The sequence below is a fragment of the Nasonia vitripennis genome, chromosome 3 (genome assembly GCF_009193385.2).
Source record: "Nasonia vitripennis strain AsymCx chromosome 3, Nvit_psr_1.1, whole genome shotgun sequence".
NCBI classification, from domain to species: domain Eukaryota; kingdom Metazoa; phylum Arthropoda; class Insecta; order Hymenoptera; family Pteromalidae; genus Nasonia; species Nasonia vitripennis.
In genome coordinates this window covers 11,110,152-11,134,737 of record NC_045759.1, presented here as the reverse complement: position 1 = coordinate 11,134,737, position 24,586 = coordinate 11,110,152, and the positions used below count along the sequence as shown (strand labels likewise).

Here is a 24,586-nt window from a genome sequence, read left to right as displayed (position 1 = left end):
ACGAAATGTATAAAGTGTGCGAGTCTATACGTACGCCACGTGCGCCAAAGTTTTGAGTCTCGACCGGAAAAATCCCGGGGACGAGTGTAGGTGTATACATGCAGTATATAACATCTGAAGCCGTGACGAAGGACTGGCTCCGGGGCGTGTATTTAATAATCGCCGCGAATGAAAATCGATAAAAATTCACGATTATTTTATTACGGTCCTCGCCGCGCGCCTGGCTTTAATAAAAGTTCGGCAACTCTTTTACGAGCCAAGAAACATTGTCGTGAAATTATACACACGTGCGCTTTCCGGTAACCCAGTTTGGCCGAGAGAAGAAAAAAAGTGTATACGTATTACATACTCTTTGGCCTCTTAATTTTCCAATAATTTATTAATTTTAACGAAATATAAATACAAGCTAGCGCAGTTCGATTCATTATTTGCGCATTACGGCGCATATTCCGGTGCGCATCAGAGCCATTTGGTTTATTTGCGATCGCAGCAAATTAAACATGTACGGCAAAGTGTGCTCTTAATCAAAAGGATTAAACTAGCGCGCGCTCGAGCGTCGTGATTAACGAAGCGCTTCGTTGTTGTAGGTATACATATTACGTATCCGAAAAATCGACGCGAGATCAAGCGAATCCACTCGCGGTGAAACTCTTCTCGTCGCGTATACCGGGCTGCACATCAAGCCGAAAGTGTAGTCTCTATCCTTTCTCGCGAAAATTTTGCCCCACATTCCCTCGTCTCGACGACCCGCACCGCTATATCCTACATCCAGTTTCCTTTTTGTTTTTCGTCCTCGTCCCCTCCCCTCCCCTCCCATCCACCCTCTCTCGCTTACGATTGGCGCGTAAGATGTTTCTCGTCGGAGTTTCAAAGTTATACAGACACTTTCGGAACTTTTATTGTCTCCGGGAACTCGGGATGAATAAAAATTCCCTCTGCGCGCGAGGAGATTCTCTCGCTCTCGGCGCATATACATCCACTCGGCGGGTTAACAAATTGTCGGACTGCTTTATAAAATAGCCCTTACGTCGCAGGGAAAATCTCTCCCGACAGCTCTCTTGCGCGCGAGAGAAGCTCGCATATTGTAGTCGCTCCTCTGCATTCCATTGGCCTATACCGGCGCATAAAGGGTTTAATTTTACGCTGGAATAATTTCGAAAATGAAATTGACCTACTGCGAGCGAGTTAGCTCGCTCGCTCGACTGCGGGGAAAATTTGTATAAGTAATTGATCGAACGCTATACGGCGACCGCGGATAAATATTTGCAGCTGGATGATACGTTTTTATTGCTCGCGGAGTAAAAGAAGAGTCTCCCCCGGAAATGAGCGTCCCTCTTACCCGCCGCGAGGGATGTATGTATACGGCACTTTTGGAACTTACAAATTCGCATAGAGCATAAAATTTGAGGGAAATCTGAAAGGATAGTCGTAAAAGCGCAGTCAGTGACGTTTTTAAAGCCGGCTCTTTTTCGAAGAGAAACGCCCGTCTCGTGTATACCTCTTCTAGTTTGTGCTAAATTCAGTGTATACCTCCGCTCTCAAAGAAATAAGACACATAGAATAGAATAAGCTCAGAAGTCGAACGACATTCTTTCAATTATATAGGGCAGATCGTCGCGAACAAAGGGAAAACCGCGCGCGATAGCTTGCGAGGATACGTGAAAATATAAAACATCCGCAGAGCACCCGGGCGCACACGCTAAACGGCGGCGTATAAAGCCGCGATGCGTGTAAAATCAGTGGGATGCCAAAGAAGACTCGCGCGGTAGCGCACTTCTTATCTTTCATTTCGAGCCGGCTGCGCTTCCACGTTTGTTCCGGGGCACGGTTCCCTTTGACCGGTTTCGCGGTTCTCTTTATACATTGTTTCTCTCGCGAGCTCGCCGCGTTTTTATATTAAAAAATACTCTCGGTATAGAGCGGGTGTACACATCGACGAGTTTTTACTGCATGACAGAGCAAATAACGATCGAAGCGAAATCAGGCGGCTCGTTAGATATCGTTCTTCCGCGTCAGAAATGGAATGTTTGGGACGATGTATTATTCATCTGCGAGGCTTATCCAAAATTAAAAGACTTGAAATGTCGGCATGAATATTAAAAATGCTCGAGAGCGAACGTGCAAGAGCTGAGAGAGAGAGAGAGAGAGAGAGAGAGAGAGAGAGACAAACATCGACGTCTCGCCTCATTCAAATTCTGCCGCCCCCTCGACTTTACGGCGCTATAACTATAAAAACCCACTTTTCCGAGCCATTGTTATTTTTTCCGTCCTCGAGAGCTCGCGGAAGTAGTGCGCTGCTGCTGGACCGAGCATGCCCTGCCCATAAAGCAAAACAATTTATGATAATGATTCAAAATCCCCGGCATACCTCACTTTTAATTTAGAAAAGCGAGTGCGAGAGAGACGAAAAATTTCTGCACACAGCCGCCGTTGCCGCTGGCTCGTGAAGGGCGACCCTCGTTATTTGTTCCGGAGCTATTTCCCGTGGTTTTTCTCCGGCCGCCCCCTTTTTTCCGCGCGACTCGCACGCCTATGTGTATACACACACTCACACACACACACGCAACTCCGCTCTCGCGGAAGGATAAAAAGTCGAGAGAGAGAGAGAGAGAGAGAGAGAGAGAGTTGTTTTTCCGCTCTCGCTTTCATACTTCTCCCCCTGTGCTCTCAGTGCTCTCTTTTTACCCGAAGCGGAGAGAAATGCGAAACGGATCCTTTTAGCCTGCCGCGACCGCTCTCTCTCTCTCTCTCTCTCTCTCTCTCTCTCTCTCTCTCTCTCTCTCTCTATCTCTCTCTGGAAACTCGTTGTAATATCATAAGCAGGAATTTCAGCCGTTGTACTTTTATACGACCGAATGCGGCGATGGGGATACTATTTAGAATCTCTCGCGCGGCCTTTGATGCGCAAGAGCAAAGTATCAGCTCGGGTGGAAAAAAAGCGTACAGGGCATAGAGGAGAAGCAGTGACATTGATAACTCCGAGGGAAAAAAGGGGGGCTAAATCCGTGCCCATTACTGGATTCACATACGCGTGCGATGATGTACGCGACCGCTGCGGTAATAAGGCAAAGTGCACAGGCGACGGCAGGGCTGCTCGCACTCGCTCGCTTGACTCTTTAACGAGGGGGTTGTAGCGTTTCGGAGCGAGTGGGGATTAATGATTTCGAAAATTTTTCGAGCCTATAAAGAAACTCGAGCCACACAATGTACACACAAGGAGATAGACGCCAAGATTAACGAAACAGAGACTCGAAGGAAGGTGCGCGCGTAAAAAGAAGAAGAAGCGCAACCGGGAAAGAAAAGAAGAAAGAAAAACTTTTCAATTGTACAACGCGGAGGGTATTCCATTTCCATCGCGAGAGAGCGTATACATATAACGTCGTACTTAACATTTCCCCGCTGGTTCTGCATCTTTTCACGATATTTTTACTTAACATTCCTCAAGTTTATCTTTTTACGACGTATATTCCTCCCGCTCGCTCGCGAGCGCAAGTTTCTCATTCCGTTTGCCTTTTTGCTCGCCCCGCCACCGCCGCCGCCTTGGAGTTCGCTGATCTGCATCTCTGCGAGAGTTTCTTGTTTTTTCTCTATCTCTCTCTCCCCTGCTCCTGTCCACTTTCCATCGAGTTTCTCCTTTTTCTTCGCCGTGTCGTCGTCGACGTCTGAGTTCTATCTTGCCGCCCAGCGCTTTTGTCTATTTTTAGCCCCCGAACAGCCTTGTCCTCGGAGAGTTGGGATTAAGTTTTATCGAAAGTTATTTTTGGGACAGTTACTGTCATTCAAGTATGTCGATGAGATAGATAAACTCCGAGAGAGAGAGAGAGAGAGAGAGAGAGAGAGAGAGAGAGAGAGAAATAAAACCACGGCTATCTCGACTTTAATTAGCCGTAAGGCAACAATGCCGCGCGGCTCGAAGTCAGTCCCGAACAAACCTCAGCTGCCAACTCGACTTAAAAATCGCATCCCTTCAAGTCCATCCCCTGAAGCTTCTCTCCCTCCCTCTCTAGCCGGTTTGTCTTTCTAGGAGTCGGAGGCTCTGCAGTCAGCTATCTCTCTGCAGCTCCTCTCTCTCACTCACTGAAGTGGAGTCTTGACGAACTTCGCGATCCGCTATTCAGCAAAATATTGCTCGCTCTCGACAATGCAAAGTTCCGCTCCAGCTCGCGGTGATTATCCCTGCGCTCGCGCGTCATTATCGAATTTCTCGCGCTCTGCAGAGTCGCGAGTCGCATTTCAATCGCAACTACGACGACGACAAGTCGTGTGTACGTTAGCTCGAGGAATTTGTTGGACGAACAGGCTTTTAGTTTTGGGAATCTACTAGCTCGCGAGAGAGAGAGAGAGAGAGAGAGAGCTGCAGACGTCTCTCTTTTGCGTGTACGCCGCGCAGCTCTGGGCTCTTACAATGATTGCGCGAAGCTCCGAGAGAATAATCTTTGGATGATTGTCGCGCTCGCGAGCGACTGTTGGTAGTAATTTCTTGCTGCGCGACTCGTGTGTTTGTCGAAGTCGTTATCGAAAAGTCGATTGAGTGCGCGTGGGGTATGGGCAAAGCGGGAGGAAAACTTTGATAAAATATTTAACTAACAGACCGAGGGAGAGAGTAAGAATTCGCGGAAAGTAGCTCGCAGCTGATCCTCTCTCGCCGAGTTCCGGAAAAGGCGAAGGAGAAAAAACAGCGCCGAATCAGCCGCACTCGTAAGTAATAAGTAGTAAAAGTCGTGGTTCGGTCGGACGCGGCGGCGATGGCAGCACTTCATAATTACCGCGTCGAATCGCGCGGAAAGAACTGCCGGCACATAAAACGTCGAACTGGCCTATCTATATATAGCCGCGCCGGAAGAAAAATGGCGCGCGAGCTGGAAAAGTGGCTCAATGAGGAAAAGTCGTTCGTTCCGTACGGAAAGTTTGCTCTCTCCCTTCTCTCTCTTGTCGGACTTTTAAAATTGCAAAAATTCGAAAGTTCCCGCGCGCGCGGAGAGGCGAACGGCGCGGGGGGTAAATGATGTTTCGCCTGATATTATTTGCCAGCGCTGCAGCGTGACGCTCGTAACCTCGAATCTAATCGGTGCCGCTGGTGCGGAATGAATGATAATCTAAACCAGTGCGCGGGCGCGCGCAAACGCAATAAAAACTTGGAGCCTAGCGCAAGACATCACAGAGCGCGACGTTGGTGCACAGCTGATGTATATAACGAAGTAATTGATGTGATTAACGGCCGAACGAAAGTTTCCGCCATGCAAATCGGATCTAATTGAGTTTCGCCGCGCCGAGCAGGCTTGAGGCCGGTATTTTTGTGGCTTTTCGAGCTGCTGCTGCTGCTGAGAGAGAAATATGATGGACTGACGAAGTTTTCCACAGCGCTGATTGAAAATTTTCATGGCTTCGGATCGGCTGTATTATTCAGATAGCGCGCGTTTGTCGGTAAACATAAAAAACACACACGAGCGAGGGTAATTCCCTCGCAACCAGTTCATTAGCGTCTCTGGGTATCCCCGCTTGGCTGTCCGCAAACACCGCGAATTTAAAAAAAAAAGCGCTCGCAGAGATCCGACCGACAGACGAACGGGCAAAGTGAATCGCTGCAGTGGAGGAAAAAAAGCACGTGGGAAATGCAGCCGCGCAACTGGATCGTAAAATAATTTTTACGTCCCCGCGCGCGACGGGGATATTTTTCGACCTGCGTCTGACGCGGGATTAAATAGAGGAGTATAGAGCGGAGGGAAATGGCAAACGTCCAATTTTCGGCGAGCGGCACTATACTCCCCGCCAGTCGATAGCGCGATCATTATCAAACGGTTCGCCGTGGGTGTCTTTTTTTCCTCTCGTCAGTGTCGCTGACGGCGAATGAGGGGGAGCTAGGGCTCGTAATCTGACGCGCTTCGATGGGCGACGACCGAATCGACCGAGTATAAAGGTAATCGGTTTTCGCAGATCAAGACGCTTCTGTGTTTCTAATCGAAGCGAAAAAATAATGTCTTTCTGTAAACACTGGCTCAACTTGCGAGTAGAGCGAATTACGGTGCGGACTATAGGGGCCGGAAAAATGCAAGTGCAAAGCTAGTTACGAAGCCTAGCGAGCGACGACAGTTTTGCCGGTAAGTACGCAATTTCCGGCTCGCGTACACGCCTACCCTTGCGACTTCGCGAAGGCGCCAGGAAGTTGAAGCTTAAATTATGTTTGCCGCTCGCGAGAATATATATATATATATATATATATATATATATATATAGAGAGAGAGAGAGAGAGAGAGAGAGAGAGAGTGGGAGTTTTCGTCGCTGGTGCGGGATACACCGCGTAATTTCCGGACAATTTGTGCCTCCGCGGAAAACGCCAGGATTCCTGCTTTTTTTCTCGACCCACTCGGCAGTCGTTTTTTGCCGGCGCGGGAGGACGTTTCCGGGCTCTGAGGCTCCCGGTCGGATGTCGTCGAGAAACCGATAATAACAAGTATCGGGGAACGCGTGAGGCACGTCGATTTTTTTTCAGAAAACTACACGCCAGTGATAACGGTGTAATCGTCGTACTCGAGGTGTGAGTTTTAAATATTCATTCAGCGAAAAAAAAACGCTTATACCGCGACGACGTACTTTTCGAACTTCCCTGCGCCGACATTTTTTTCCAATACGCAGCGACTCTGTAGTTTTCTAAGCGAAATTTTCAAACTCGCGCCCGCTTAATCCCGCGCGGAATAACCATCAGCTTCGTTCCCAGCATCGACTCTGCGCTGCGTAAATCCGCCGTAACGACTCTCGTCGGGGAGAGAACGATTCGCGCGATTATTAATCGCCGGCGCGAACGCTCGATTTATCACGTCGAGCGCGCGCAGGAGCAGCAAAGCCTACTTCGCTGCTCGGCTCTCTCGTGTAAGCGCGAGATAGCGACTTAGCGAGACAGATTTTCTCGAGAAACGAGATTCCGCGCGCGCGAGCGCGGCAACAACGAGCTGCAAACGCGATAAGGCTGCGGCTCGTCAATTTCGCGCGGGAAGCTGGAGCTGCTGCTGCGCAGCGCCGAGGAAACAATTACTTCGCGGGATGAATTTCGAATAGGGTTTTGTGCTTTTCTTGCCGAGCTGTTTGCCTCGAGTCGGTGCTGCATAAATCTAGCTCTGCTGCGAGTAAATAGCGATAATCGGAAGTTCGATTGGTTAGTGCGGAGAGACGCTTCGAAAGTTCGAGACAGCTTGCCTCGGCTTAACGAGATAAAAGTGGGATAAAGACGCTATCCAACATTACCGGAGGTTAATAAAAGACCACGGCGGCGGCGAGATAGTTGAAATTCCGAGACTCTAATTTGACTAGAATGGATGGCGCGCGAGCGCATGCAGACTTTACGGTTGCCGGAACCGCGGCGATTAAAGTCGGGAGAGCCAGGCTCGATTACGTTTAACTTAAGTCCGATCATTAAACGAGCCTCGTAAAGCGATGCTGGAGAGCTAGGGGTAACTCGTGTTATTTCACAAAGGAGAACGCTCGTCAATCTTCGTCGCAAATCCCCGCCAAGATCTGGCCTACTTATTATTGGCTAATAAATTAGGCACGGATTCTCCCTTTTGTCGCACTTCCTTAACTTAAGCCATTAGCCAGCGACTTTGACTCATTCATTTTTACGCCATAAGGAATCGAGGTCCTCCTTATTCTCGAGACAGACACGCGGGAGAAAAATTTACCTCCGTTTAATTTCCAAGGCAAAGAATAATGGTGCTCAAAGAGAGGTAAAAAAAATTACGCACGCCATTAGCGCTCGCGAGGGCGCCTTAAGCAGACTTCCGATAAATCGTGCGCAGCGCTGTACAGTGTAGCGAGCGCCGCACGGCTCTTTTTCTGCCGCGCACGTCGCCGAAGAAGAGGGATCCGGAACCGCGAATCCGCGATAAAGCAGCCGCGGAAATGGAAATCGCGCGGCATCTATTATTCGCGCTCGGCAGCTGTGTGCGTGATATATACGTGTATAGAGCGAGAGATGGAGAACAGCCCCATCTGTCTGCTCTCTTCTTCTGCGCTGCTTCCGCTTCTTATCTCCGCGTTCGCGCCGGCGAAAGATGGCCTTAATTAAGGCGGAAGGATGTATCTCGCCGAGTGCAGCAGCAGCAGCAGCAGCAGCAGTCGAGTTTTCCGGCAGCGCCTCGATTAATTAGCGGGACGGAATCGAGGGCTTTTGTTGCGGAAGAGGCTCGCCTCCGAGACGAGCCGCCTGATTTTTGCACGAGGAGCGGTCGCCCGAAAGCGATTTATTTTGAAACACGGACGAGCGTCTGACTAAACTCCGCGTGTTCTACTCGCAGCGCGCCTCGTCGATGGGGAGACAAACGGCGCTTTTATGCAAACGAGCGCACAATTTACACAGAAGAACCATTAGAAAACCATATCCACCCCCGAGCAATCTTCCCCTACGCACACTTTTTGCGATCGGCACTTTTTCGAGCGCAACGCCGTCCGTGTATTCCTCGCGGAAGGGGGCGGAGTCGGCACGTCGGATAGGCTCTCTCTCTCTCTCTCTCTCTCTCTCTCGCTCCGCCGCATTGTTCCATGCGCGGCTTCCTCCTTTTTGCTGCCGGAGTGCGAGCGCGAAAAGCTACGCCAGTTTTGCCAAGATTGCGATCCATATTTCAAAGGCAACTGCCGCGCCGGAACCGGAGCCAACAAATTTTCTCCGCCGTCGTGTCCCGCGGGGGTTGATTCAGTTTTTTATTTCTGCTGCTGCTGCTGGACGTCCGCGTGAAATATACCGTACGGAGACACAGTGTTTAGGTTTAGTCGAATGATGGAGGACTCGGGTAAATGTATGGATAGTTTTATTATGATCGCGCGCGGTAAAAGCTTCGACGATATCGATTTTGAGCTAGCCGTACACCGTATGACTCGGGGACAAAATTTCCTCGGCTGACGTTTGTCTCTTTCTCCCGCTCTGCATCAGGCATATAGCTACAGTCGTCGTCGTCGTTGGCGCAGTGGAGAACCGCAGCTACGCGGCGACTCGCGAAATTCGCGTGCGTATAAGATAAAGCCACTTTAAATATTCCATCCCTCCCGCGAAGCGCAGCCCTCGCCTGAATGTTCATGTCGGCCGCCGAATAATGCATAATTCAATGCGCGGTATAAAACGTCAGTGCGCACGGGGGAGAGAGAGACGCGTGTAACTTCTTCGTCGCTCGCGGTCTTGTCGCGCACCGCGCTTTTGTTCATTTATCCTCGTCAGAGCCTGGTAGAAAGACAGAGAGAGAGAGAGAGAGAGAGAGAGAGAGAGAGAGAGAGAGAGAGAAAGAATCTCTTAAAAGAAGAATGGAAAAAGCCCCGTGCTTGTACAACCGCATACGATAGTATCTCTCCGGACTGCGCAAGTTTTGTCCGTTCGATTTTCGGCGTGTGCATTTTAGGAAGAGAAAAGGAAAAAGCGCGCCGGTCCTTCATAAAACTATTCTCGTCCATCTGCGCCGCGCAATTATACCGTGGGGTAGCGAAAAAAGCGCGCGCGAAGGAGAAGAAAAGTTCCGCGCGGAAATTGGGACTTCTTTCATTAGCGCGCGCAGGCCGCGCGGCAGCCGCCGCCACCGCGTCCGAAATTGACCGCAGCGCCGGCATTTTTACGAGGAGCTTAAGCGCAGGCAGAGCTCTTTTCTTCGATAAGACAAAGCCGGAAATTTATTTTCTCTCCGGCCGTCGCACGTACTCTCTCCCGGAGCCTGAAAAACCAACCGCTGCTCTGCTGCAAGGGGCGTAAATTACACGTGGTAATTCGCGCGGCTCCGGCTCGCTAATTATATATAAGAGCTGCACTCGCGCGCGCGGCAAAGCTCGCCCTCTCCGAAGGTGACATGATAAATTGACTTTTAAGCGACGACTCGCTCGGTAGGGTTTTGCTATGTGTCTGATGGCGACGAATTCATCGAGAGGCGCGTTTCGCATTTTTGTTCGAAGCGAGAGGTGTAATCTTCGCTGGCTTCGAAAGCCGCTTACGCCGGTATATTTCTCGCGGTCGAATAACGCGGCGGCGGGAGAAAAATTCTACCGCCGCGGCGACAATAGCTTATGTAGATTTATGAAAATAATAAACGCACACTCGCGCCCCGGAGGAGGAAAAAGATAGATAAGCCGTTGTCTGCGCGTAAAGCTATACTTATGAAGTTAAATAATTTGATATTTGGCAAAGCTTCTTATTCCGCCTTTTACCCTGCATGTATTTTTCCTCGCTATACTATTTGTAACGTATAACCATAAGCGAGCTTATGCGCTTGCGGCTCTTTTGAATTCATAAGCGTAGAATCGATTGCAAAATAAGAAAATGTCACTCTGCTGACCTCATTTACTCGGTGCGAGCTTCTTTTTGCCTTCCGAGCAACAAGAGGAGTCACCTGAAGGTCTACTTAAGCGTCGCGAAATTCGATCTCAATCAATGCACTTTTGCAACGCGGCTGACGTTAATTTCGCGGTTGATTATTATATTATTCTTCAGATAAATGAAATCAATTCGACTCGCTTGTCGGTCTTCGTTGTATTATTGCTCGGCGAAACTCCTGTATTCGGTGCGTGTGTATTAAAAAATGTACGCAAAACTCGAACGGCAGCAGCATCGAGCTGAGTAATTAAAATAACAACGGCAGCGCTGACGATAACATTATTACGTCTAAGAATTCCTTTAATTAACTTCTCGAAGGAGATAGAGAGGGGGAGGGGGAGAATAGTCGCGTGTAATTCGTCCCAATTGAAAGTTACCGTAGCTCAACTTCCAAGTGGCGCTCGTCTATAGCGTGATGCGCCAAACCAGCCGGTAAAATAGTTTCGCGACGCACTCTTCGCTGTACTCGCCGCACACGTCTCATATATGAGGGAGATAGGGATATTCTCTACTGAAGTGGAGATTACATTTCAAATGCAGCCGAAGACTTCGTATTTCCTATACCGAAAAGTTTTCGGATCGTTCGTTAACCGGACGGATGGATAAACAAACAAACAGCGCATACAGACCCGCAGCGAAACTCTGAACAATCAAGAAAATCCACACTAGAATCCCAAATACCGATCTATCAGCAGAGCCTATACGGAGTCGAGCGAGCGAGACCGCAAAGCCAACGAAGCAAGCCCTCGAAACTCAAGCATATCTTTTCGATAGCGGCAGCAGCCCTCCTTTATCAAGCTCCGCAGCGCTGCAGCACTCGAGACGTTTGCACAATCGCTCCCAAGTCATCGACTCGCTCGCTCCGGCTGCAGCGCTCGCTGTCTCGTTTGATCAATCAGCGAACCGTCGACGACGACGTTTCATCGGCGCCAGTTTGCCTTTGCTCTCCGTGCGCGGACTCCGCGGGGACGACGAGCTCGACGCTATAGGTACAGCCTCCTCGGCAAACATTGCGCTGCAGCGGTGCTTCCCGGCCTTGCGAAGATCCGATTGCATTAGATTATTTATTTCCTCGAGCGGATGACGCGAAATTATGCAGAGATATCGGGCTCCACTCGTTCGTTCGTTAAAAGGGATACGCCACTCGCGAATTTATCGCCGCGCGGAAGATTGCGCGGCGGCGAAAGTTTTTTGTAGCGCCTTAAATAACACTTTCGACCGGATCATGAATTAAGAGCCCGCCGCGCGGCTGCAGCAGTACAGCGCGATGAGGGAAAAATCCATAAACAGCGCGAAAAGTAAAACAATGAAACCGGTAAATCAATAAGGCCGTTTCGCGCGCCCGCTCTCTCACACAATCAGGATGAAAAACGCGCGCCAACTTCTCTAATTAAGAAAAAGTTGAAGAAAAGCTGCGCGCCGCCAAAAAACGAGGAATAAATCAAGGAGCTCGATATACGCCTCGAGACTCCCGCTTCTACACACATACACACGTGCGCGGTTGGTAATTCATCGAACCTATCTTTCGGCAGCAGTGCAGGCGAAAACTTTCCGACGTGCATGGCCAGCCCCACACATGCGAGTGAGAGGAAAAAATTGGAAGAAAACCCTACACTGGTTAGGTATTATCATCACGACCACTGGCGGCGATCCAGTGCCAACTCGCCGCTGGAGAGAAAGAGTATATAGGAAAAAATAAAAGACCGGAAGAGAGGAAAGGCGGCGCAGTCGCGAAACGCGCTCGAATCTGCAATTTCCTATACTGGCCGATAGCATCGCGTCGCTCTCCGTAGATTCATTCGCTTTGTCAGCCGCTCGCGAGCGTAATAGTGCCCGTCCGAGTCGTCGTCGTGACTTGCCGACATTTAACCAGAAATCAATAAACGTGCAAAAAATGGTTAAACCCGCGCGTCGATAAGCAGTCTTCCCATCAAAAAGCTTTCCTCTTTGCTACCCCATACCCCTCGCTGTTTCGCCATATACTACGCACACTTCCCCGTAGCGAAGCAACTCTCGCACTGTTCCTTTTGAGTGAGAGAGAGAGAGGGAGAGAGAGAGAGAGAGAGAGAGAGAGAGAGAGAGAGAGAGAGAGAGATCTGGTATGGGCTGGCGCCAACTTCCCACACCCTTTCGCTTTACTGTCTCGCGTTTACGGTTTTGTCAACGTGCGAAGTGCTGCCGCCGTCGCTCACACGTACGCACATACACACGTACACACACACACATGCGGGTCTCGCAACGGCGGAGGAGGAAGTTGGCAGCAGCCAGGAGCGCTAGTACTTCATCTGCAACAACGCCGACCTAAATAGAGCGAAGGCTTCGTTGCTGCGGGTCACGTGGGGATCAATGGCAAAAGAGACGACTACGACGAGGCCTTCCTCTGCTGCTTGCACAGTACCTGCTGCCGCTGCTGCTACTGTTTGCCCCGCGAGTCACTGAGCGAACGCGAGCGCGCGCTCTGCATATATGTACTGTTCTCTCGACGCTGGGCGAATCGATGCCCTCCTGCGTATGCGGCGTATGGTGTGTGTGTGTGTGTGTGTGTGTGTGTGTGTGTGTGTGTGTGTGTGCATGCGTGCTGCGTTGGGTCGTTTTCTGATGAACCGGAAATTCAGGTGGTTTTTCGGTTCGTCCCGTTTGGAATTCTTCGACGCGCTTAATTGGACGTGTATAATGCATACGTAGCAATAGGGATTGTTTGCGCTGAGCCATGTATCGAGAGCCACTCGACACACAGTCAATAAGACGGGGGTTTGTCTGAGAGACGCCAGTCATGTTTAACCTAACGTCTAAGCGTTTAAACGCAGCTCCGGTATATTAACCCTCTCGACTCGCGCGTGTGTGTGCGCGCGAGCAAACGTCTGCGCTGCATGACAAGGACGACGAGTTTATTAGCCGATATTATATAACATGCTGCTTTTCTGCAAAAAATATACCTGCGCACTTTACGAGTGCGCGAGAGCTGCACTCGTTTTTCATCCGACACGAGAAGAACACACGAAATTCCCGCGGTCGTAAAGAGGGAAAACTGCGCGCGCGATTCTCAAAGTCTAGGGGAGAGAGAGCGCTTTCTCCGTCTTATTCAAAAGATTATTAGTCCCGCGTTTTACAGCCCTCCGCCTCTCTTTTATTGCGCTTATGCCTCGGCGGGACAGCAGCAGCATCAGCGCCGGCGTCGTCCTGTGAATTACGCCTGGGCTTCGAGTTCTCTCTGTTTCTCTGCGTGCGCGGGGGTGTATAACGCTGTAATACCCACACAGTTTTACACCGGAGCGTAAAAATAAATTAATCTGAATCTCGGCCTGTCGCTTTCTCTCTCTCTCTCTCTCTCTCTCTCTCTCTCTCTCTCTCTCTCTCTCACGCAGAGGCCAATCAATCTTTTTCTTTTTAAGTTTTTACGGCTGAGTCGCGGGCGCTACTTTTTAAGGGCTTTTGTCCGAGATTGCCGCGCCCGGGAAATTTATTATTCCGGATCGTTGTACACTCGAGCCTTTTAATTCGCCATCACCTAGTATGTGTGCCGGGCGCAAGAGGAAAAAAGGAAAAACTAGACAGTACAAAAGAGTCGCGAGCGACAATCGAATAGCTCCCCCCGCTGCACAGAAACACACAGCACATAATAATCCTCACCGCGCGTGGAATCGTTACGTCATTACTCGGCTCCGCGCAGCTGCGGCGATACATAATAAACCGGGACTCGTTACAATGGCCCCACTCTCATCATTCAGCCGGCTCCCAGAGACACGTTCGGTTATAACGTACATCCCTCGAAGCGCAGCGCGATAATATTTTATTTGCCGCGAGCTAAAACGCGCGCGAGAGAGAGAGAGAGAGAGAGAGAGAGAGAGAGAGAGAGAGAGAGAGAGAGAGAGAGCAGAGGGAACGCTTTACATCTTTGCAGCCGAGCGCGGAAAAGAGTCGAGCGCGCGCCGACTACTTGATAATTCAAGGCGGCGTAATTGAATTCTTTACGAGACGCGCGCGCACAAGACGGGGAAAAATCGGAAAGCAGTCGAGTGTGTTTGTAGTGCAGCAAGCCAGCGGCTCGCTGTGTATAGGCATAAAGAGCTCGAGCTAGCGGATCTGTTAAAAAATAGATCGCGCGCGCTAATGAATCTCGAGAAATTCGTCTCTTGCTGATACTGTGCCCAGTTATCCCTATAGTGCAATTTTTTCGTAATCGAAGATCAGTTTATTATTAAAACGCGCAGAGGCTATATTATGAGGAGGCGAAAATCGATAGCTCTTCGTTCCTCTCCGCACACAACGTATAGCCCACTCGCTCTGCCCCTTTAAACTTGGCTAATTGTGATTTGTGCGGGCGCGCGTTGTAATTTCGCCGCGGCGGAACTTAGAAAACCAAGAAGGTGTACGCGGGCAAGAGAGAGAGATTAGAAGGAATAATAGTCGTCGACGCGGGGCGGCTTCCATCTGTTTCATTTACCGCTCTCGCGCGAGCGTAATTAACCATTGCTGCACGTTCACGCACTTTCCACGCGCTGAAGGGCCATTCTTCTCTCTTCGCGGAATTCAGCAGCACTCGGGATCGTATGTGGGGGATATCAGTTGCGAAAACGACGCTTTTTTCACCGTAAAACTGTACGCGCGAGAACCACTCGCCCCGCCGGAACAAAAACGTCGTGACAGGAGGGATGCAAAGTTTTAATGCGGCCTTTGCCAACTCTGCAGCGCACGCTGCACTTTTCGGCTGCAGCTATATATGTGTGAGAGTGAGAAATAAGAGAAAAAGGACGCGGCTCTCGGCTATTTGTCACTTTTACGCGATGGCTCGCACGTGCGCGCCAAGTTTCGCGGATTTTTACGGCGGTCGCGCAAGCTGCTGCAGCTGCTGATGATGATTAAAATGAGGAAGGGGAGAACCGCCGATTTCGGATAGTCTGAGAGCTCGGAGAAGTAGCCGCGGGATCGAGAGTGGAAAGTTTCCTCTCGAACTTTCTTCTGAAATACCGATTACACTTACACACACGAAGAAGAAATTTCGTTGGGATATTTCGGCGTCTTATTTCTTCTCTCGAAAAACAGGGGGGGTGAACACGCGTCGCTCGCCGCGTAAATATCCCTCGACAATACACATCAGAGCACAGAGAGAGATAGCAGCATCAGTTCCGCAAAAAGCGGCGAGTCGCGAGTGGAATTAATCAGGCGCGAGCCGCATTACACACGTATACAAACATCGGCAGCAGCGCAGCGGACAAACAAACAGGCCGCGCGCGCATTTCCACATGACGCAGTTTTACGAGCTTCTGTGCCCTACTCGTAAAGCTCCAACAGCAAAACGCGCGCAGGTATACACACGCTGCGAATTATCCGAAAATTGTCTCGTTTTTACTGGATACCCGCGCCGGTATTATTTTCCGCTCTCAAGCGTGTACACCCACACACACGCGCGCACACACTCGCACGTCTATGGGCTAAAAGTTTAGCGGCGGCGCTTCCGTCAGACTGATCCCGCGCGCTCCGCAGTCGTATACGAAAGTTGGAAATGTGTGTGCCAAGCCAATTCGAGTTTTCGTGTAATTCTCCCTCTGGCTCTCTTTCTCGGACGGCCGAGTTTAGTTTGATTCTGTCTTTCTCTCGCGCTCTGTGTAATAAATTCATTTTATGACAGCGCGCAGTTGTTCAGTTCCCGCGCGCAAGCGGCACCGTTTTTCACGGAAAAGAGCTGCGCTCCCGCGCGCACAAGCGAGTAGAGCAGTCGTCAAAAAGTTTCCGCTTTATTTTCCCGGAATATATGATGTGTATAAAAATTTTGTTGTCTCTCGGATAATTTTGCTTTTTTGGATCCTTCCTCGAAGCAGCAGCTGGACGTTTAATTAAACTGGGATAAAATAAACGCTTGTTCGATGCGAGCGCGCTTTTATTGACCTCGTTACTGTCTTTTTACTTCCTTTTTAATTAATTGCGAGGAAGCTGGAGGGGCTTTTTTCCTCGTTACAGTTGGCTCCCTTTCGACTCTTGTAAGGCTAGTTGTGAGCTCTTGAAAATTTTACATTCTCCCGCCCAGCGAGGGAAATTTATCCCGGAGTTTCGGGAGCCTTAAAAATTGCGTTGCGTTCTTTTATCTTATATGGCAGTGTAAAGCACAGGCGATTAATTGTGAACTCTTGTTTTTATGATTTCAGCGCCGCCCCAGTCGGTGGAGATCATCAGCCACTCGCGTGACTCCAAGATCGAGATCGAGCAGAACAAGTCGTTGAAGCTGGAATGCATCGTGCGGATGGCCAAACCCGCGGCAACGATCGTCTGGTACCGCGGCAACGTCGAGATCAAGGGCGGAGACATCCACATCACGTCCGTCCCGATCGCTGATGGTCAGTAGGACAACTGCACTCTATTATTAAATTGCCCGAATAGTTCACCCTTTGAGAAAGTTAATACACCCCCGGCGGGTTGAAGTTGAAAAGCGTTTGTTGTAAACAATAAGTCCGCCGGCGCTAAATTGCACGTAACTTTGAATTTGTAAACAACCAGGATAATATTAGCTAAAAGCTTTTGCTTGATTAACTTCAGGATTCAACTCAGCATCGCTATAATTAATTAACTTCTTGTTGTTTTACGAATACACTACGCGGCATTAATTATTATAATTACGCAAATAATTTTGAGATTGCCGACGCACGCCCTTCCTTTAACCTAATTAATTATTATCACGAGTCTCGGATGTTATTAAAATCTTCGAACTACCCATTAAAGAGAACGCGTTTATCAAGAAGCAGTAAACGCGAGTATTGAGCAACTTTCCGAGGTAATTGCGTCGTCGATGAGCGCGAATTTCGCGGAAATTCGTTGGGACCTCGTGTGGAGTAATTAAAAAAAGTCATTGTTCGCAGTATACGAGTCCTTTGATGGCGATGTCGTGATTAATCTCTAGAAATTGAAATTCCTCGCGCGCACCCTGTTCGAGGCTTCGCAAAAGCGAATTGCGGTGGCTGTGCGGAAAAAATTAATTTAGAAAAAAACACCACTCGCGCGAGCTTGTAAATAAACCAAGCTCAAAAATTTTCTCTCCGTCGCCCTCTCGAGCACGAGTGTCTGGAGGACAGGGACAAAGCGAGGAAGGGGCATGCAGGAAGCGATTTGCCCGGAAAATGCAAAAGCCTCGGGCCCCTGGACAGGAACGACGTTAACCGCAGGAGAAAAGCAGCGGCTGGAGGCTCTCGTTGATTTTAGAAAGTTGGAAGCTCGCCAGCGTTATGTACCGACCAATTGACCAAGAGCCCCTTTCTCTCGCTCGCCCTCCCGCGGCGAAAAAGCACGCGCGCGCTCGGTGTCCTTTTTGTCCCAAGCTTCCTCCTTTTTTTCGGTGCCGACGAACGAGCCTCGATATTTATCTGTCGACTCTGCTATTCCTTCGATTGAAAAAAGTTTTTACGATCCGTCTCCGATCAAATCCGGAAGCGCGTGTGCGTGCGTGTCGTTTAGGCGGAAAGGCAGTATTCTCAAAGTTTTATAATACCCTCGCGAATCAGGCAAATATTTTCCCTCGACGATGCGTTCCCTTTTTTTCTCTCTCTTATCGCCTTCCAGTCCTCGTAAGATTTTACTAGCCTATACTCGCTCGCGTTTTTCGTGTTTTTCCTCTCTCTCTCGCTGCTTCTGATCCTCGCGTCTTTTTTTTTCGACCGGGCTTGCGCGACTATCGACTTTTACGGCAGCGCGGCCACTAAAACTGCGAGAAATTGCTGCCGTCGTGCTGGGTAAAGTCAAATTACGAGGAAGTCCGACGACGGCGGGGAGGGACAGTTTATTCTTCGACGAGAGAGGAAACGCGCGGAAAACTGATTTCAGCCACCGCCGCGACCGCCTTTGTGTTTATCTTTTCGCTGGGCGCGAGAGCTTTTTTCCGCGCGGCTGTAATTTTTCATTTAACGCCTTGTAATTCCCTTCGTCTTACGTCTCGGATCCTATTTCTGAAATGGAATCAAGCTTTATTTTGTTGACTTTCTTTAAGCGCGAGCTGAGAAGCTTTTGTTCGCCCTGCGAAAGGCTTACCGCGTTGGCTGCTTATTGGAGCGCTTGGTTTGTTTTTTCTTCGGCATATCGCTTTTGGCGAGATTGGCGTTAAAATTTCAAGTGCGTTCATTTTGCACGATCGAGTGTAGTTGATATAAGTGAAACCAATTATCGACGAGAAAGCCTGTCGCAGAGAAAAGAACGCGGTGGTTTCCTAAATTGTCTATGGTGCTGAAAAATCCCGTAAAAACCGCCGTAGTAGCTTCTCGCCGTGCGAGCGCGACTAAACAAAATGAAATCTCGCGCGAGCTTCGCTCGGTGGCTTAAACCGGCCAGAGAAGAGTAATAAAGAGTTACCCGAGGAAAAGTGCGCGCGCGCGCGTGCGGACCGTTTTTATACACGCACGCCTGGCACTAAAACTCGCGCTTATATTGGTGTGAGATTGTTTTTTTTTGCCGAGGAAATTTTTGGAACACATTTCCCGCGTCAAGTTTCCTGTTTTCTCGCGAACTTACAAGGCAGTCGTGGGAGAGCTGCTTCTGAGAAAATCATGTATTTTCTCGAAAAAAAATATAAAAACAAAATGTCCACAACACATCGCACACACTCCAAAGAGTTTTCCAAAAAGCCCGGATGCAAAGCGACGGGGAAAAAAGCCGCAACTTGACGCGCGATCCGCGCAAAAGAAAAGCCGGAGCAAAAAGCGCGCTTTAAAAAAGACCGTGCGACGGGGCTGCTCCGCTCAAAAATGAAGGAAAGACAGAAAAAGCCAGTCGTGCGCACGTGCAAACGAGCTGAAACTAAAAGCTCAACTCGCCTGGGGGGAGCTTTTAGCTTGAGATTTAAGTGGCCGGCGGCGCAGAACTGCTTTTTCGCGCGTAGCGAAAGTTGTCGCTCGGGAAAATACATATAAGGCGATGCGAATTTACGAAATCATTATTCTCATCGTTATTCGAATAATTTTACAGAAAAGGACGTGCTGAAGCCACCGGACCACAAGGATGGCAAGCTCGAGAAGTACGACACGCAGGGCTCGATCACCATAACGTCGACGCCCGACGACGACGAGATGGTCTACACCTGCGAGGCCAAGCATCCGGCGATACACATCGAGAGACCCATGCGAGCCAGTGCCACGCTATCCGTTTTCTGTGAGTATATGGAGCTCGATCGATTCCACTTTCGACTCTAGAGAGAGGGAGAGCCTATATTATTTAACTCTTTGGCCGGGCAGCATTTATTGGCTCGGGGATATCGGAGATGGTATCGTGGTCGGGCGAGTTGATTCTTTTCAGATTTTTTGCGGCCGCAGCGCTCATGAAGAATTTCCGCGCACTACTGTACTCGCGGACTTTGATTTGGGACGATAAAAAAATGAGCCGGAAATTGTGGCCTGCCTCGGCCAAGCTGCAAAATTTTTTATGCGCGCGGGAACGCCATCGGGACTTATTCAATTCCGCCGGCAGCCATCAATCGCAGAGGCATCGCGAGCGTCGTCGATTTCTTTTTATATGAAAGAGGCGGAGCTGTATATAGAATCAACTGATTAACATTTTCTTGTCGAGCGGAGTATATCGTTCCGCGGACTAAAACCGCCGAAAAGCTATAAAAGCTCGCGCGACGCGCCGAGTTTCTGCACTCGAGAGATAGAGAGAGAGAGAGAGAGAGAGGAGAATGTGCACACAAGTCGTCGGGTACAGTTTTGCAGCGGTAAAATAAAGCCCGCGAGACGGGCCAATCAATCGGAATTTACTTTTTTATATATCATTCCTCCTCCGCGCGCTCCGTATTTTCGCTGGATTCGCCAAGTTTTCTCGTCATACCGTTTATTAATAGATAGTAAAGCGATATCGCGTCGAGTAGAGGAGACCCGTGTTTAGTCAGCCGTGCCGAGTGAGCGAAAGGTAATTTATTTTTTTTCAATCAGACAAACCCGGACCGCCGTACATCGAGGGCTACGTCGAGGGCGAGACGCTGCGTCGAGGTCAGCAGGTCGAGCTGACCTGCAAGTCTCGCGGTGGCAATCCGCCGGCCCAGGTCGTCTGGTACAGGAACGGCGAGGTTGTGCACTCGGTTTACACGACAGAGGGCCACGTCTCCAAGAACGTGCACGCCTTCATCGCCCAGGCCAGCGACGACAAGGCCAGGTTCGAGTGCAAGGTCTCCAACGTCATGAGCGTCACGCCCATGACCACCCACGTCGACCTCAGCGTTCTGTGTAAGTATTTCGTTTTGGGCACGTGTACCTGCATCGTCTTTACCGCAGTCCCTTGTAACGTTGTTTTCTTCTCTCGCAGTCGCGCCGACGGGCGTAGAGCTGACCGGTCCAGCGGAGGCGAGGGCCGAAGAGCGCGTGACGATCACCTGCACGACTGACATATCGAACCCCGTATCGGAGATCAAGTGGGTGGTCGATAACCACAGGATCAACAGCACCTCGAAGGTCATACCGGCTGCGCAGGGCGGCTTCATCACCACCTCCAACATCACCTTTCACATCAACAAGGTGGCACAGCGGGCGGTCGTCGTCTGTCACGCGCAAAACATCAAGCTGTCCGAGACCATTGTCGGCACCCACACCATCAACGTCATCTGTGAGTTTCGCTCGATCCAGGGGTCGTTGTATTTTAGAGTGAAATTTAAAAAATCCGCGGCAATAGCATTACCGCATTTTCGTAATTCTATTAGCGGTTGCATTGTGAAAGATAATTTGCGCAGCGTTACTTATGTACTTCGTGTTTCATTAAAGCCATTGTATTTAATGTAATGCTCCAAGTTCGTTATAATTGTTACCGTTTCGTCGTTAATAGCTGAATTAATTACGCGCTCAATTATTGCGAGCGCAGTAATAATCATTATACGGTCTGGTACCTTTTTTACGAAACTAACGTTAACTTTATCGCGCGTTTCTCATTGTTTCTGCAAAAGAAGTTCAATTATACAGAGAGAGATAGACACGCTGCCAGGGCGAATATCCCTTAGCCCGCTGTAACGATAACTATTCAATTATGAAAGAAGTCAATGAATCGCTAATATCCTTTTATCCCAGATCCGCCCTCGAGGCTAGAAATCTCCGGCTACGATCCAAGGACTCACATCGTCGCGGGAACAGTTCTGAAGCTCTCGTGCACCGCAATATCCGGTAATCCCCCGGCGACTATAACTTGGTTTAAGAACGACATACAGGTACGTAAAAAGGTAATTGATCGGCTTGTCTTCTTCTGTCTTCGCACCCTCCACGCACACTCGTATGTTAAAAAGAATGTATCATAATGAACGTATCATAATACGCGGCATCGCATTTCTGCGTCCGTGAACTCTTTTGTTTTTCGCTGAGAGAAAAAGAGCTGTCATCGTTGGTTTGAATTTTTAATTGCTCGACTCTCAGCGAAAAATTGCGAGCAGACGTGGAAAAATTTCTCTTGCGCACATTTGCATACTTTATACTACGAACACGTGGCACACATTCTCAACGCTTATACATGGTGACAGCGCAAGCTTTTTCAATTTCCATCGTTCTCATCTCTCACTTGCTTTATTAACAGAACATTTATGAAGATTTATTTCCATTTCACGTTGGACATTTTTACGATTCACATGCATCGAATAAATTTAACAAATCATATACATTGCTTTAAATGAACTTACTATCACTTTTTAGAATATTATACAACGTATAAATCTCAATATAGATAAAATTCGATTGAGCACATTTTTAAAAGAGCTATAAATGAATGAACACACATTACTACTGGGAGAAATTTTTCCTCGCTATGCTGTCAGAGTTCACGCACGCTGGTGCGATGCGTGAACCCCTTAGGCAAAGCTGTTACCCCCAGTTACTCACGTTTGCTATTTTCTCAAAAACAGGTAACGAGTACGACAAGGCCACGAGATCACGCGGTGACCAGCGAGATGGCTTTATTGGTTAATGCAACGGACAACAAGGCCAACATTCGTTGCGAAGCGAACAACTCTGCAACGCAGGTACCCCTCATCCAGTCCGTCAACCTCAATGTCTACTGTGAGTATTTAATCAAATCGAATTCTCGCACTCGAATTCTTGATCATGCATGATTAAAAAAAAATTTTTTATTTATAGTCCTGCCGGAGACGGTAAGAATCAGCACCGAGCCCGCTGAGTTCAGAGCAGGAAAAACTGGCAAATTAATTTGCGAGTCGAAGAGCAGTAATCCCGCGGCCGAGATGTCCTGGTGGAAGGCCGGCAGCCCCGTCACCGGTACGACGAATAGCACCAAGAACGGTCTATACGGTGGTTACATCTCTTCCGTCGAGCTCGAGCTCGAACTTAACGAGGACATGAACGGCGAAGAATACACCTGCCAGGCCAAGAACCCCGAGATCGATCGCAGCGTGCACGATTCCACGTCCCTTGACATCTTGTGTGAGTAGCTTGTTTTCAAATTTAACGAATCACTTTTCAGTGTATTTTTTCTAATACCCTCCGTCGAGTTATACTGAATGTAGTAAAGTTATACCGAAGTACGTAAACGCTCTGCGAAGGGACGTATAAAGAGAGGGATTGAAGTAATTAAATAGCGAGAAGTTATACCTGTTATGAACGTCGGACTAAATCCGATTCATTCTACTTACTTTATAGACCATATAATTTCCAGCTCATTTATTCAACTTTATCTGCCTTTCCATCGCCGTTACACGGCTATCCCAGTGTCCTCATTTTTTACAGCTTTTAAATCCGTTCTCGAATCCGTCCCGTATGCTGCAAACTTTCAAATCGATATTGCATACGTAGAGGTCATTGGATAACGATAATAATTTTATTTTTTGTATCCCACAGATAAACCGTTGTTCGAGACACTAGAGCCGAACCAGCTCGTGGGCATGGAGAGCGAGCCGTTTGTGATCTCGGTGGAGGCTCGGGCCAATCCCAAACCCATAACGTACACTTGGACACGGGATGGCTTGCCGTTGAGCAGTGGTGCCGCAGGTACTCGAATACTCGCTCGAGGCTCGACGTTGAATATTACGAGGCTCGACCGCAACGACGCCGGCACTTATATCTGCGAAGCCATGAACGACGAGGGCACGACTTTTTATCAGTTGAATTTGACCGTTCAATGTAAGCCTCAGTTTAGACGCTTGATTCCCAATTTATGCGCTATAGGTATCTACCCATTATCATTATTTTGAGTTCTCTTGTTTTACAAGTGTGTGTTTTTACTTACTTCTTGTTCCAGTTTTATTCTATGATTTCGTACTTTCGTTTCGAGCGGATGATGGATTAATACTATTTGTTTTTTATTCGATTTCTGTTGAAAAATCCGAAATCCACTTTTCTCTGAGAGATTTTCTTTGAAATTTTAATTTTTATCATTTATAACAAAAAAAAAGAAATAATAGTATTTTTAAGTTTGTCAAAGTTGATTGATTTGATTTTATGCTCTTGTAGTAGAACTCATTTAAACCATAGGCACTAACATCACACTAAAATCATTTGTGCATCATATATCATATCATTTTAGGCTTCATACCATTCACTTTTTTTACCTGCACCTCCTTTGCTTCATATAATCTGACTAAAACCACATTGCTCTGAGAAAGAAACATTAATTCCATCACTATTTGAAATAAGAAATAAAATGTTCTCTCTCGGTGCACTGCGAGTCCCATCTAAAGTATGAAATAGTTTATTAACATATTGGCCAACTTGCGCGACAGATCCGGCGGCGATAGTACGCACGTCTACCTCAGGCGTGATCTATCCTCAAGGCGTCGAAGCGAAGTTGTTCTGTGAAGTCGAGGGCTCACCAATGGGCGGTGAGTACATCACTTGGTACAAGGAAAGCACGAACGTCGGTGAGCTTGGTGACCGGTACTCCACGTACTACTCCAATAAAACCTCCTTCCTGAGGATAAAACATCCGAATCAGAGGGATGTCGGCGAGTACAGATGCAACATCAACAACGGCATCAGCAATGTCACCTCTGAGCCTATCCTATTCATTACGAATTGTAAGCATAACATTCAACAAAATTATGTAAAATGGCATTTTGAGCAGCTTTTCAAAAATATCACTGTTTTATTTGTAGTCAAGCCAGAGATGGCAAATTCTCCACTGACAAAGAAGGCTGCCGTGAATAATGGAGCTAACGCTCAGCTCTACTGCAAAGCTAAAGGTTCTCCATTACCACACTTCACTTGGGTGTTCAACGGAAAAACGATACTGCCAAACGTGACTGATTACAAATACGGCTTAACCTATACTAATGCAAGTATTTTTACACTGAAC

At 48.6% G+C, this 24,586-nt stretch overlaps 1 protein-coding gene across 1 annotated transcript in view; it reads left to right on the top strand.

The window, feature by feature from the left end:
* Positions 1 to 24,586, top strand: part of LOC100119248 (nephrin) — a 116,212-nt gene that overhangs the window by 79,698 nt on the left and 11,928 nt on the right. The window contains exons 5-14 of the mRNA XM_031926454.2: positions 16,483 to 16,671; positions 19,283 to 19,465; positions 20,242 to 20,532; positions 20,612 to 20,908; positions 21,364 to 21,512; positions 22,185 to 22,338; positions 22,417 to 22,719; positions 23,134 to 23,415; positions 24,015 to 24,308; positions 24,387 to 24,565. Coding sequence (XP_031782314.1) covers positions 16,483 to 16,671; positions 19,283 to 19,465; positions 20,242 to 20,532; positions 20,612 to 20,908; positions 21,364 to 21,512; positions 22,185 to 22,338; positions 22,417 to 22,719; positions 23,134 to 23,415; positions 24,015 to 24,308; positions 24,387 to 24,565 — 2,321 coding nt within the window. The remainder of the gene's footprint in view (positions 1 to 16,482; positions 16,672 to 19,282; positions 19,466 to 20,241; positions 20,533 to 20,611; positions 20,909 to 21,363; positions 21,513 to 22,184; positions 22,339 to 22,416; positions 22,720 to 23,133; positions 23,416 to 24,014; positions 24,309 to 24,386; positions 24,566 to 24,586) is intronic.